At 41.9% G+C, this 13,617-nt stretch overlaps 1 protein-coding gene and 1 pseudogene across 8 annotated transcripts in view; both read right to left on the minus strand.

Moving 5' to 3' along the window:
• LOC116268519 (protein FAM81A) overlaps positions 1-13,617 on the minus strand; it is a 116,472-nt gene that overhangs the window by 29,572 nt on the left and 73,283 nt on the right. For all 7 annotated transcript variants that reach the window (XM_031668595.1, XM_031668593.1, XM_031668592.1 and 4 more), the window contains one exon: positions 1,961-2,079. In XM_031668595.1, coding sequence (XP_031524455.1) covers positions 1,961-2,079 — 119 coding nt within the window. The remainder of the gene's footprint in view (positions 1-1,960; positions 2,080-13,617) is intronic.
• Positions 9,515-9,992, minus strand: LOC116275814 (annotated as a pseudogene). Its single transcript, XR_004185149.1, has one exon. The product of XR_004185149.1 is annotated as a mitochondrial import inner membrane translocase subunit TIM14 pseudogene (transcript).

Below are 13,617 nucleotides of genomic sequence, written 5' to 3' on the forward strand. Positions count from 1 at the left end.
CTTGATCTTCATCTGCAACTCAAGCGGCTATGAAAATCCTCAAAGTCCTCCTAGAGTCCCTACTCTGTCCTGTAGCTCTCCAGTTCTTCTAACTCCCTGCTGTTCTGAGAGGTATCACAGAGCTGGTATTTCTTTTAAGCCGAACTCCACAAATAAAGAGTTAAGGTTTTCCAGCCCTCTTACAGTGAGTTTCCAAGGTCATTTCTTCATCAAAATGGATGATGAATGTTGAGTACCTACTGTTTTCCAGAGACTGTTCCAGGCACTCAGCTATAGAGAGATAACACATCTGGAACCCCCCTCCAACACAGTAAAGGCAGCAGAGTGAGGAAGACAACAGAGAGACTCAATAGAGCAGTGAGTGCTAGGAGAGCTCTATGGAGTGGGGGTGTCAGGGAAGACTCCCAGAGGGGGTGACACTTCAGCTGAACTTTAAAGACTGAAAAGAAGTTAGAAAAGGAGGAGGAGGCTGGGCACGGTGGCTCACACCTGTAATCCCAGCGCTCTGGGAGGCCAAGGTGGGCGGATCACCTGAGGTCAGGAGTTAGAAGCCAAGCTGGCCCACATGATTAAAACCTCATCTCTACTAAAAATACAAAACTTAGCTGGGTGTGGTGGCGGGTGCCTGTAGTCCCAGCTACTCGGGAGGCTGAGACAGAATTGCTTGAATCCAGGAGGTGGAGGTTGCAGTAAGTCGAGATTGTGCCACTGCACTCCAGCCTGGGCGACAGAGTGAGGCTTGTCTCAAAAATAAAAAGAAAAGAAAAAGAGGAGGAAAAGGAATGCTAGGTACGAGAACAGCACATACAAAAGTGTAGCAATAGACGAGCATGGCTTATTCAGGGACTAACAAAGAGTTGATCACTGCTGAAAGGTACAGTGCAAGGGGAGAGAGAGGAGAGGGAGTCAACAAGGTGTCATCACCAAGGATCACACTAAGGATACTGAAGTTCATCCTGATGAGGACAGAAAATCACAGAAGGAGAGTGATCAACCTGTCCCCCATCCACTCCATGCAGCCCTCTGCTGTTAGACTGATCTTTACCCAGCGGACCCAAACACACATGCCCAGCATTCAAGGCCCTCGACATGTTGTCTGCACAAACACACCCTAACACTACTCCTCCCTGCTCCAGAGGCCTTGCATGCTAGAGGTCCTTGTTCTTTCTTCCGCCCGTCTCCTTGCAGACCACCCTCATTGCCACCTCAGGCTGACGGGAAGTGCCGTTTGCTCCTCAGCTCCGGTGCTGATACGTATTAATGTACTTGGCTCTTAGCCCCAGCAGAGGGCAGAAGAGGCCCATAAATACTTCGGACAAATTTGTCCCAGTCAGATAAAAATAGCCCTAGACACGGTCCCGGTGCAGTGCTTCCCAGACTTTCCCATGCATATGAATTCAGGGCCCTTGTTAAAATGCAGATTCTAACTCAGTAGTTGCAGGGTGGGCTGGCGACAGTACATTTCTAACAAGCTCCCCGGTGATGTTGAGGTTGCTGGTCCACGCAGCACACTTTGAGAAAATAGCACTTTTCATACTGAGGAGAAAGATCTTTTTTCTAAGTTTCCAATCTTTCCCAGACCAATACTTTCAGAAAATAAAATAAAAATGAATAACAGGAAAAATTAAATTTCCAAAACGACATACGAACTATGTCAACTTTATATTATCGGATTCAATAAACATAGTACTACCCTATCAAGTTACAAGGTCAGTTGAGGGATTTCTCCCATCATTTCTTCCCATGAAGACAACACCAATTTCGTAACAAAAGAAACCCATGGCGCCCTCACAACCAGGTTTAACTCCTACCACTGGATTTTATGGCCAAAGCAGGGAGGGAATGTACTAAAGGAATGCAAGGCATTTGCTTTGGGGCTTCCTTAATACATTCCCCACTATAATGGAGTTTATAGAAAACGGTTTTTGATGAACAGAGACCCCAACATTTGAACACCTACCTTGCCACTCTTCCTCGAAGATCTCCCAAACCGGAGAGCTGGCGCATCTCCAGGGTCTTTAAGGCAGAATTAGTTCCATAGCTAATGTTGTCCCGGGCACGAATCTGCTCCTGGAGTACCTGGGCAACATAAAAAACACTAAGGGAGTCATCTAAGAATTCACATGCTTCCACAAAAGCATTTTCTACTTTTGGCAAAAATTAGAATGTTTAACTCAGTCTTTCATAAGAGACTCCTTTTCAACGGTCACCTGATGCACACTTAAACAGAGAACTAGGGGGCCTAGATAGGCAGAGACCTTAGAGGCTCCTCCCAGAGCAAGTCCCTTTATTTACCATTAAAAACCAAGTTCCGGCCGGGCGCGGTGGCTGACGCCTGTAATCCCAGCACTTTGGAAGGCCGAGGCAGGCAGATCACAAAGTCAGGAGATGGAGACCATCCTGGCCAACACGGTGAAAACCCATCTCTACTAAAAATACAAAAATTAGCCGGACGCAGTGGTGGGCGCCTATAGTCCCAGCTACCCCGGGAGGCTGAGGCAGGAGAATGGCGTGAACCCGGGAGGCGGAGCTTGCAGTGAGCGGAGATGGCACCACTGAACTCCAGCTTGGGCAACAGAGCGAGACTCCGTCTCAAAACAAAAAACAAAAAACAAAAAACAAAAAAACTAAGTTCCTTTAGTTTTAGTATTTCTTCCTTAGTAATGAAGCCATTTTCTTTTTCTTTGAGATGGAGTCTTGCTCTGTTGCCCAGGCTGGAGTGCAGTGGCACAATCTCAGTGCAACTTCTGCCTCCCAGGTTCAAGCAATTCCCCTGCCTCAGCTTCCCGAGTAGCTGGGATTACAGGCATGTGTCATCACATCTGGCTAGGTTTTGTCTTTTTAGTAGAGACAGAGTTTCACCACGTTGGCCAGGCTGGTCTTGAACTCGTGATCTCAGGCGATCCGCCCGCCTCAACCTCCCAGAGTGCTGGGATTATAGGCGTGAGCCATGGCGCCAGCCGGCATTTTCTTTATAATACAGTATTTGCTGGGTCCATAGATTGGATATGGAGTGTTTTCTTTTTTCAATATTTTAATGGCAGTTTAGAATTCCTCTTTGATCTAAAGATATCTTAGGAATCTAAGGATTACTTAGAATTGTGTTTTTTTTTCATTTTCAAGCAGTTAAGGTTTTTTTAAGTCATTTGTATTATTTATTTCTAATTGTATTGACTTGTGATTTTATAAAAATATTCCTAGCACAGTGGCTCATGCCTGTAATCTTAGCACTTTGGAAGGCTGAGGTGAAAGGATGGCTTGAGGCCAGAAGTTCGAGTCCAGCCTACATAATAAAGCAAGACTACATCTCTACAAAAAAATGTCTTCAACTCAGGTAAAATTTCTTCTCCTGTGTAACTAGTATTTCTTCTCCATCTGTTTCTTTTTCTCCTCTGGAACTCCTATTACGGACATGCTGGGTGTCCTGGATCTGTCCACCAAGGCTTTTAACCTTTCCTTTGTGGTTCCTCTCTCTTTACCTTTGGTTGTAATGTCTCAGGGATTTCTTCTACTTTGTCTTGGGGGCAACTGATTGCCTCTCATTCATCTACTGACTTTGTTTTAATTTTTAATTTTTGTGGATACATAGTAGATGTATATATTTATGGGGTATATGGGATTTTTTTTTTTTTTTTTTTTTTTTGGAATGGAGTCTTGCCCTGTCACCAAGGCTGGAGTGCAGTGGCATAATCTCGGCTCACTGCAACCTCCGCCTCTCAGGTTCAACCAATTCTCCCTGCCTCAGCCTCTCGAGTAGCTGTGATTACAGGTGCCCACTACCACGCCCGGCTATTTTTTGTATGTTTTAGTAGAGATGGGATTTTGCCATGTTGGCCAGGCTGGTGTTGAACTCCTGACCTCAGGTGATCCACCCACCTCGGCCTCCCAAAGTGCTGGGATTACAGGGTTGAGCCACCATGCCCAGCCATGGGCTATTTTGATACAGACATACAATGTGTAATAATCACATCAGGGTGAATGATGTATCCATCAGCTCAAGTATTTATTGTTTCTATTACAAACAACCCAATTATACTTTTAGTTATTTTTACATGTACAATTAAATTATTATTGACTAAGGTCACCCTGTTGTGCTATCAAATTCTAGATCTTATTAATTCTAACTATTTTTAATACCCATTAATCATTCACATTTCCACCCTACCTCCCACTATTCTTCTCAGCCTCTGGTAACCATCATTCTACTCTCTATCTCCGTGAGTTCAATTGTTTTAATTTTTAGCTCCCACAAGTGAGTGAGAACATGCGAAGCTTATCTTGCTGTGCCTGGCTTATTTCATTTCACTTAACATAATGACCTCTGGTTCTATCCATGTTTTTGCAAATGACAGAACCTCATTCTTTCTTATGGCTGAATACACTCCATTGTGTATCTCCACCACACTTCTTGATCCATTTGCCTGTTGATGGACACTTGGCTTGCTTCCAAACCTTGGCTATTGTGGATAGTGCTGCAATAAACATGGGAGTGCAGATATCTCTTCCATATACTGATTTCCTTTCTTGTAGGTATATACCTAGCAGTGGGATTGCTGAATCATACGGTAGCTCTGTTTTTAGTTTTGTGAGGTACCTCCAAAGTGTTCTCCACAGTGGTTGTACTAATTTACATTCCCACCAACACTGTAGGAGTGTTCCCTTTTCTCCATATCCTTGCCAGCATTTGATATTGCCTGTCTTTTGGATAAAAGCCATTTTAACTCAGGTGAGATGATATCTCACTGTAGTTTTGTTTGTTTGTTTGTTTGCTTTTTGAGACTGAGTCTCACTGTCACCCAAGCTGGAGTGTAGTGGCATGATACCGGCTCACTGCAACCTCCACCTCCTGGGTTCAAGTGATTCTCATGCCTCAGCCTTCCAAGTAGATGGGATTACAGGTATGCATCACCATGCCAGGCTAATTTTTTTTTGTATTTTTAGTAGAGATGGAGTTTCGCCGTGTTGGCCAGGCTCGTCTCAAACCCCTGGCTTCAAGTAATTCACCCACCTCAGCCTCCCAAAGTGCTGGGATTACAGGTGTGAGCCACTGCGCTCAGCCAATATCTCATTATAGTTTTGATTTGCATTTCTCTAATGATCAATGATGTTGAGCACCTTTTCATATACCTGTGTTTGCCATTTGTATGTCTTCTTTTGACAAATGTTTATTCAGATCTTTTGCCCATTTTTAACATAGATTATTAGATTTTTTCGTATAGAGTTGTTTGTGCTCCTTATGTATTCTGGTGATTAATCCCTTGTCAGATGGATAGTTTGCAACTATGTTCTCCCTTCACTTTGTTGTTTCTTTTGATATGCAGCAGCTTTTTAACTTAATTTGATTCCATTTGTCCATTTTTGCTTTGGTTGCCTGTGCTTGTAGGGTATATCTCAAGAAATCTTTGCCCACTCCAATGTCCTAGAGAGTTTATCCAATGTTTTATTTTAGTTGTTTCATAGTTTGAGGTCTTAGATTTAAGTCTTTTTTTTTTTTTTTCAACTTTTATTTTTGGTTCGGGGGTATATGTGAAGGTTTTTTACATAGGTAAACTCATGCCATGGATGTTTGTTGTACAGATTATTTCTGTAAGATAATTAAACACAACTATTGGGTACTGAGTTTAATGTGTTATTGTACAGATTCTGTACATTAAGCCCAGTACCCAATAGTTATTTTTTCTGCTTCTCTCTAATCTTTAATCCGTTTTGATTTGATTTTTTGTATACGGTATGAAATAGGGGTCTAGTTTCATGCTTCTGCATATGGATATTCAGTTTTCCCAGCACCACTTATTGAACAGACTGTCCTTTCCCCATTGCATGATCATGGCACCTTTTCAAAAAGGATTTTGTTGTAGATGTATGGATTTGTTTCTGGGTTCTCTATTCTGTTCCATTGCTCTATGTATCTATTTTTATGCCAGTGCCATGCTGTTTTGGTTAATGTAGCTCTGTAGTATAATTGGAAGTCAGGTAATGTGACTTCTCCAGTTTTGTTCTTTTGCTCAGGATAGTTTTGGCTTTTTTGGTATTTTGTGGTTCCATATGAAATTTAGGATTTTTTTTTTCTATTTCTGTGAAGAATGCCATTGGTATTTTGATAGGGATTGCATTGAATCTGTAGATTGATTTGGGTAGTACAGACATTTTAACAATATTATGTATTCCATTCCATGACCATGGAATATCTTTCCATTTTTATGAGTCTTCTTCAATTTCTCGCATCAATGTTTTATAGTTTTCATTGCAGAGATCTTTCACTTCTTCGGTTAATTCATAGGTATGTATGTGTATATATGTATATATTTATTTACTTTTATTTTTTATTTTTGAGATGGAGTCTCGCTCTGTTGCCCAGGTTAGAGTGCAGTGGCACGATCTCAGCTAACTACAACCTCTGCCTCCCAGGTTCACGCCGGTCTCCTGCCTCAGCCTCCTAAGTAGCTGGGACTACAGGTGCCTGCCACCATGCCTGGCTAATTTTTTTTTTTTTGTATTTTCAGTAGAGACAGGGTTTCACCGTGTTAGCCAGGATGGTCTCAATCTACTGATCCACCCGCCTCGGCCTCCCAAAGTACTGGGCCTACAGGCATGAGCCCCTGTGCCTGGCCTATATTTATTTATTTAATTACTGAGACAGGGTCTTGTGCTGTCACCCAGGCTGGAGAGCAGTGGCGCGATCTTGGCTCATTGCAACCTCTGCCCCCAAGGCACAAGCAATCTTCCCAGGTCAGCCTCCCAAGTAGCTGGGACCACAGGCATGCACCACCATGCTCAGCTATTTTTTTGGTAGAGATGGGGTTTCGCCATGTTACCCAGGCTGGTCTCAAATTCCTGAGCTCAAGTAATCTGCCCACCTTGGCCTCCCAAAGTGCTGGGATTACAGGCGTGAGCCACAGCACCTGGCCAGTATTTAATTTTATTTATAGCAATTGTAAATGAGATTACTTTCTTGACTTCTTCAGATTGTTCCCCATTGGCATATAGAAATGCTACTGATTTCTGTATGTTGATTTTGTATCCTGAAATTTTACTGAATTTGTTTATCAGTACTAAGAGTTTTTTGGTGGAGTCTTTAGGCTCTTCCAAATATAAGATCGTATCATCTGCAAACAAGAATAATTTGACTTTTTCCTTTCCAATTTGGATGCCCTTTATTTCTTCGTCTGATTGCTTTAGCTAGGACATCTAGTACTATGTGGAATAACAGTAGTAAAAGTGGGCATCCTTTTCGTGTTCCAGATCTTAGATAAAGACTTTCCATTCTTCCCCATTTAGTATGATACTAACTGTGGGTCTGTCATATATGGCTTTTATTATGTTGAGATGTGTTCCTTGTATACCTAGTTTTTTGAGGGCTTTTCTCATGAAGGGATGTTGAATTTTATCAAATGCTTTTTCAGCATCAGTTGAAATGATCATATGTTTTTTGTCTTTCATTCTGTTGATATGATGTATCACACTGACTGGTTGCATATGTTGAACCATCTTTGCATCCCTGGAATAAATCCCCCTTGGTAATTATGAATGATCTTTTTAACGTGTTGCTGAATTCCATTTCCTAGTATTTTGTTGAGGGTTTCTGCATCAATATTCAATAGGGATATTGGCCTGTAGGTTTTTTATTGTTTTTTGGGGTTTTTTTTTTGTTTTTTTTTTTTTTTTTTTTTTTTGCTTCTTTGTTTAATTTCGGTACCAAGGTAATACTGGCCTTGTAGAACGAGTTTGGAAATATTTCCTCCTCTTCTACTTTTCAGAATAGTTACAGTATGATTGCTATTAATTCTCTTTAAATGTTTGGTAAAATTTACCAGTGAAGCCATTGGGTCCTGGGCTTTTCTTTGCTAGGAGGCTTTTTTTATTATGGCTTCAATCTCATTACTTGTTACTGGTCTGTTCAGGTTTTGGATTTCTTCATTATTCAATTGTGGTAGGTTGTATGTATCTAAGAATTTATCCATTTATTCTAGGTTTTCTAATTTTTTGGCATATAGTTGCTCATAGTAGCCTCTAATGATCCTTTGAATTTCTGTGATACCGGTTGTAATGTCTTCTTTTTCATCTCTGATTTTATTTAGTTGGGTCTTTTCCATTTTGTTCTTAGTCTAGCTAAAGTTTGTCAATTTGCTTATCTTTTCAAAAACCCAACTTTTTGTTTCTTTGATTTTTTTGTATTGTTCTCATTTCACTTATTTCTGATCTGATCTTCATTATTTCCTTTATTCCACTGAGTTTGGTTTGCTCTTGCTTTTCTGATTCTTTAAGACATATCCTTAGATTGTTTATTTGAAGATTTTCTTCTTTTTTGATGTAGGCACTTACAAACAAACTAACAAACAAGCAAAAAGAAAAGTAGTAAAAACTCTATACTTTATTTTCACATATATATATTACATATATATTCAGAAGTGCTGCTAAATCTATACTTTAACATCATCTCCACACTTTTTAACTTTTCATTGTTTCTATTCATATCTTATTGTACTGTCTATGTCTGGAAAAGTTGTTATTATTTTTGGTTGGTTCATCTTTTCATCTTGCTATTTAAGATAATGAATAGTTTACATACCACAATTGGAGTATTATAATATTCTGGGTTTTTCTGTGTACTTACTATTACCAGTGAGTTTTGTACCTTCAGATGATTTCTTATTGCTCATTAACATTCTTTTCTCGCATGTTGAAGAACTCCTTTTAGCATTTCTTGTAGGACAGGCCTGGTGTTGATAAATCCCTCAGCTTTTGTTTGTCTGGGAAAGTCTTTATTTCTCCTTCATGTTTGAAGGATATTTTCACCAGATACACTATGGTAGGTTTTATGTGCTAAGTGTTTTTATCCTTTAGCACTTTAAATATGTCATGCCACAAGTCTGCTGCCAAACGTATTGGAGCTCCATTGTATGTTGTTTCTTTTGTCTTGCTGCCTTTAGGATCCCTTCTTTATCCTTGACCTTTGGGAGTTTGGTTATTAAATGCCTTGAGGTAGTCTTCTTTGAGTTAAATCTACTTGGTATTCTATAACCTTCTTGTGCTTGAATTTTGATTTCTTGTACTTGAATTTTGATATCTTTTGTTTGGGAAGTTCTCTGTTATCCCTTTCGATAAACTTTCTACCACTATCTCTCGCTCTACCTCCCCTTAAAAACCAGTACTTTTAGATTTATCCTTTTGAAGCTACTTTCTAGATCTTGTAGATCTTGTGCATCATTCTTTTTTCATTCTTTTTTTTCTTTTGTCTCCTCTGACTGTGTATTTTCAAATAGCCTGGCTTCAAGCTCACTAATTCTTTCTTCTGTTTGATCAATTCTGCTAACAGACTGATGCATTCTTCAGTATGTCACTAGCATTTTTCTGCTCCAGAATTTCTGCTTCTTTTTAATTTTCTCTTTCTTTCTGTCTTTCCCTCTATCTTCCCTTCCTTCCTTCTTTCCTTCCTCCCTCCCTCCCTCCTTTCTTTCTCTTTCTTTCTTTCTTTCTTTTTCTTTCTCTTTCTTTCTTTCATCTTTCTATTGTAGCTTTGAGGCATTTTATTACAAAAACTTAGTACTCATATACATAAACTAATATGAACTTAAAATTCATCATACATTTACTTCATTTTTTAGCTTGATCTTCTAGTAAATCTTTAGCTTCACTGATTTTGGCTGCTATATAAGGAGATCCTCCTTTGTCAGGATTATTTAAAAGTATAATTCGTTGATAAGCATCTCTTATTTTCCCTTTATTGGCAGTAGGGCTTACACCTAGTATTAATGCTACTTCCCATTTTGTCATTTTGGGTTCAAACCCACCTCTATAATAGCCACCACTGAAGGCAGATTTTGGTAGGCTTTGAAAAACTTGTTTTACTTGAGGCTCCATATGCTTCATGGCTTGCAAAACATAACAGCCTGCAAATCCTGCAGCAGCAATGGTCAGTCCAACTGCTACCACTGTACTGGCTATGGCTCCAGCTGGGCTCCCTTGCTTCCTCCAGGAGCACAGCTCATCCCAGCTCCTCTTTCTCTCTCTTTCCTTCCTTCCTTCCTTCTTCCTTCCCTCCCTCCCTTCTTTCTTTTTCTTTTTTTCTATTTCTTTCTTTTCCTTTCTCTCTCCCTCTCTCTCTCTCCTTCCTTCCCTCCCTCCCTCCCTCCTTTCTTTCTCTCTCTCTTTCTCTTTCTTTCTTTCCAGAAGGATGGAGTGCAGTGGCACAATCTTGGTTTACTGCAACATCTGCCTCCTGGGTTCAAGCGATTCTCCTGCCTCAGCCTCCTGAGTAGCTGGGATTACAGGCACCCGCCACCACACCCAGCTAATTTTTGTATTTTTAGTAGAGATGGGGTTTCACCATGTTGGCCAGGCTGGTCTCGAACTTCTGACCTCAGGTGATCCACCTGCCTTGGCCTCCCAAAGTGCTGGGATTACAGGTGTGAGCCACTGCTCCTGGCCAATTATTTCAATTTCTTTGTTAAATTTATCTGATAGGATTCTGAATTCCTTCTCTGTGTTATCTTCAATTTCTTTGAGTTTCCTCAAAACAGCTATTTTGAATTATCTATCGAAAAGGTCACATATCTTTGTCTCTCTGGGATTGACTTCTGGTGTCTTATTTAGTTAATTTGGTGAGGTAATGTTTTCCTACACGGTCTTGATGCTTGTGGATGTTAGTCAATGTTTGTACCCATCCTTCTTGGGAAGGCTTTCCAGATATTCAAAGGGACTTGGGTGTTAAGTAATCTAAGTTTTCGGTCACTACAACCATATCTGCATTAGGGGGTACCCCAAGCACAATAACACTGTAGTTCTTGCATACTTGTAGAAGTACTACCTTTGCAGTCTTGGAAAAGATCCAGAAGATTTCTCTGGATTACCAGGTAGAGACTCTCATTCTCTTCCCTTATTTTCTCCCAAACAAGAAAAGTCTTTCTTTCTTTGTGCTGAGCTACCTGGAGCTGGGAAGGGGTACACAAGCACCTCTGTAGCCACCACCACCGGGACTGTGATGGGTCTGACCTAAAGCCAGCACAGCACCGAATCTTGCTCAAGGCCTGCTATAATCACTACATGGCCACCCCTATGTTCACTCAAGGCCCTAGGGCTCTACAATCAGCAAGTGGTGAAGCCAGCCAGGCTTCTGTCCTTCCCCTAAAGGCAACGAGTTCCCCCAGGCTCCAGGCAGGTCCAGGAACGCTGTCCAGGTGCCCCGGCCTAGAATCAGAAACCTTAGAAATCTACCTGGTACTCTATTCTACTGCGGCTGAGCTAGTGCTGAAACCACCAAAGTCCTTCCCACTCTTCCCTCCCCTTCCCCCAGGGTGAGGAGTCTCCCTGTGTCCACCACATGCCCACAGGGAATAAAGTCAGGCTACTGCCATTGTTCACTTAAGGCCCAAGGGCTCTTCATTCAGCTTGTAGTGAATCCTGTCAGGCCTGGGACTCACCCTTCAGAGCAGTGGGGCCCGCATTTAGCCCAGGGTACATCTAGAGATCCAAGAGTCCAAGAGCCAAGGCGTGGAGTCAGGGACCCCAAAAGCCTGCTTGGTGCTCTTCTCCACTGTGGCCGAGCTGGTACCTAAGCCAAAGACAAAGTCCCCTTTACTTTTCCCTCTGCTTTTCTCAACCAGAAGGAGTCTCTCCTGACAGCCACTACAGCTGTGAATGTGTAGAGGCACCCCTAAAGCCAGAATGTCTCAGACTCTTGCCCAAGGCCCATGGCACACTACTTGGTTATCACCGCTGGTTGGCCGCCCTGCATTCCAAAACAGTGTCCCATAAACACTGCACTCTCCCTCCCCAAAGCACACAGACTCTCTCTGAGCCACGTGGTCTGCTGACGGGGGACGGGGGAGGGGTGGTGTCAGTGATTCAAGACTGTCCTTCCTACCTCTTCAGTGCCTCTTTCTGTGACATGATGTTAAAATCAGGTATTGTGATCGCTCACCTGCTTTCTGGTTCTTAGGAAGGTGCTTTATTTTGTAGATAGTTGTTAAATTTGGTGTTCATGTGGGGAGGACAATTGGTGGAGGCTTCTATTCTGCCATCTTCCTCTGCCCTCCTGTCCATCTACTGACTTTTAGAAATTTAAGTTCAAGAAGAAATGTTATGTGACACTTGGATCTCCTTAAATGTAGGAATTATTTTTTTATTCAAGGCCTACCTGTTTTCTATTTCATCTGCACCTGTGTTAAGGGCAGTGCTTATTCTTCCTCCTTGTGGCTGCAGGGCCCCATTAGATGTGATGTGACTTTCCTCTCTCTAGTCACTGGAGTGCCTTAAGTAGGTAGTCTTGATAGTAGTGGAAGGGGCTTATGGGCTGGTGGTGCAGCCAGTGGGAAGCACAGGGCCTGTCTCCAGGTGAGATACCAGGAGGATGCCTCTTTACATCCTATTCCCTCAGCTCTCCCAGCCCAGAGGCAGTGGGGAACAAGCCCACCCTACAACCCCTCCACCCCTCCATGGGGCAAGCTCACTCACAGGTGTGAGCCTGGACCCTCCTCCTGAGACTCCTAACCATGGGATCCTGCTGGCTCCCCAGGCCTTCCTGCCTGCCTATCCCAACTGTTCAGGAAGGTGGCACCTGGATTGGGAACAGAATGGAGACAGGCACACTAAACCACCACCTTCTCTTGCCTTCTGCGTCAATTCAAGGGTTTCTTGAGATTATATTCCTGGGTATCTGCTTGTTACTATTTATTTCTAGGAATTTTGATGGTTTCTGATGTACTAACAATTTGCAGGAAATGAATAGGAAAAGCCCAAGTAGAGATGTAATTATGCTTACATAATTTGTTTTTGTGCTCCCTCTTCTTAACTATATTTTCTTTTCTTTTTTTGAAGTATAACATACATAACGAAAATACTTGTGTATTTTTTTCCGGATTTTCAAACTTCTTAGTAAAAAAGAAAAAGAAATTAGGAATGTACATATTCTGTGTTTCCCTTAGTGGAAACCTGCTTGCGGCATTGACAGTAAAAAGGAAAATTTCACTGGGCGGCCGCAGTAGCTCACACCTGTAATCCCAGCACTTTGAGAGGCCAAAGCGAGTGGATCACAAGATCAGGAGTTCGAGACCAGCCTGACCAACATGGTGAAACCCCGTCTCTACTAAAAATACAAAAATTAGCCGGGCATGATAGCACACACCTGTAGTCCCAGCTACTCAGGAGGCTGAGGCACAAGAATTACTTGAACCCAGGAGGCGAAGGTTGCAGTGAGCCAAGATCGTGCCACTGCACTCCAGCCTAGGCAACAGAGCAAGACTCCGTCAAAAAAAAAAAAAAAAAAAAGTTTCACCAGAAAGAATTTAGAATTTCAAGACCTATCTATGAATTTCTGTAGCTTCCAGCTTTTTCTCAATGAACCTGCTCTATGAAGAGGAATACAAACTAGTTACAATCACCTGTGAATGACAAAATGTGAGTCATCTGAATACATTCTTGCAAGGCAACTTCACATCTGACTAATGTGGTTCTGGCACTCTTCCACTGAGGCGCTGGCAAGCTCTCATGCACTCTCTCTTAATAGGAAGTAACACCTATTAGTTAGAGTCAATAGAAAGTAACACTTATTCTTTTTCCATGTAGTGGTGCAAACCTTTGCCTATAGTAAGGCATAAGACCAGTGGTTCTCAAACATCT

This window comes from Papio anubis, chromosome 7, assembly GCF_008728515.1.
Source record: "Papio anubis isolate 15944 chromosome 7, Panubis1.0, whole genome shotgun sequence".
Lineage (NCBI taxonomy): Eukaryota > Metazoa > Chordata > Mammalia > Primates > Cercopithecidae > Papio > Papio anubis.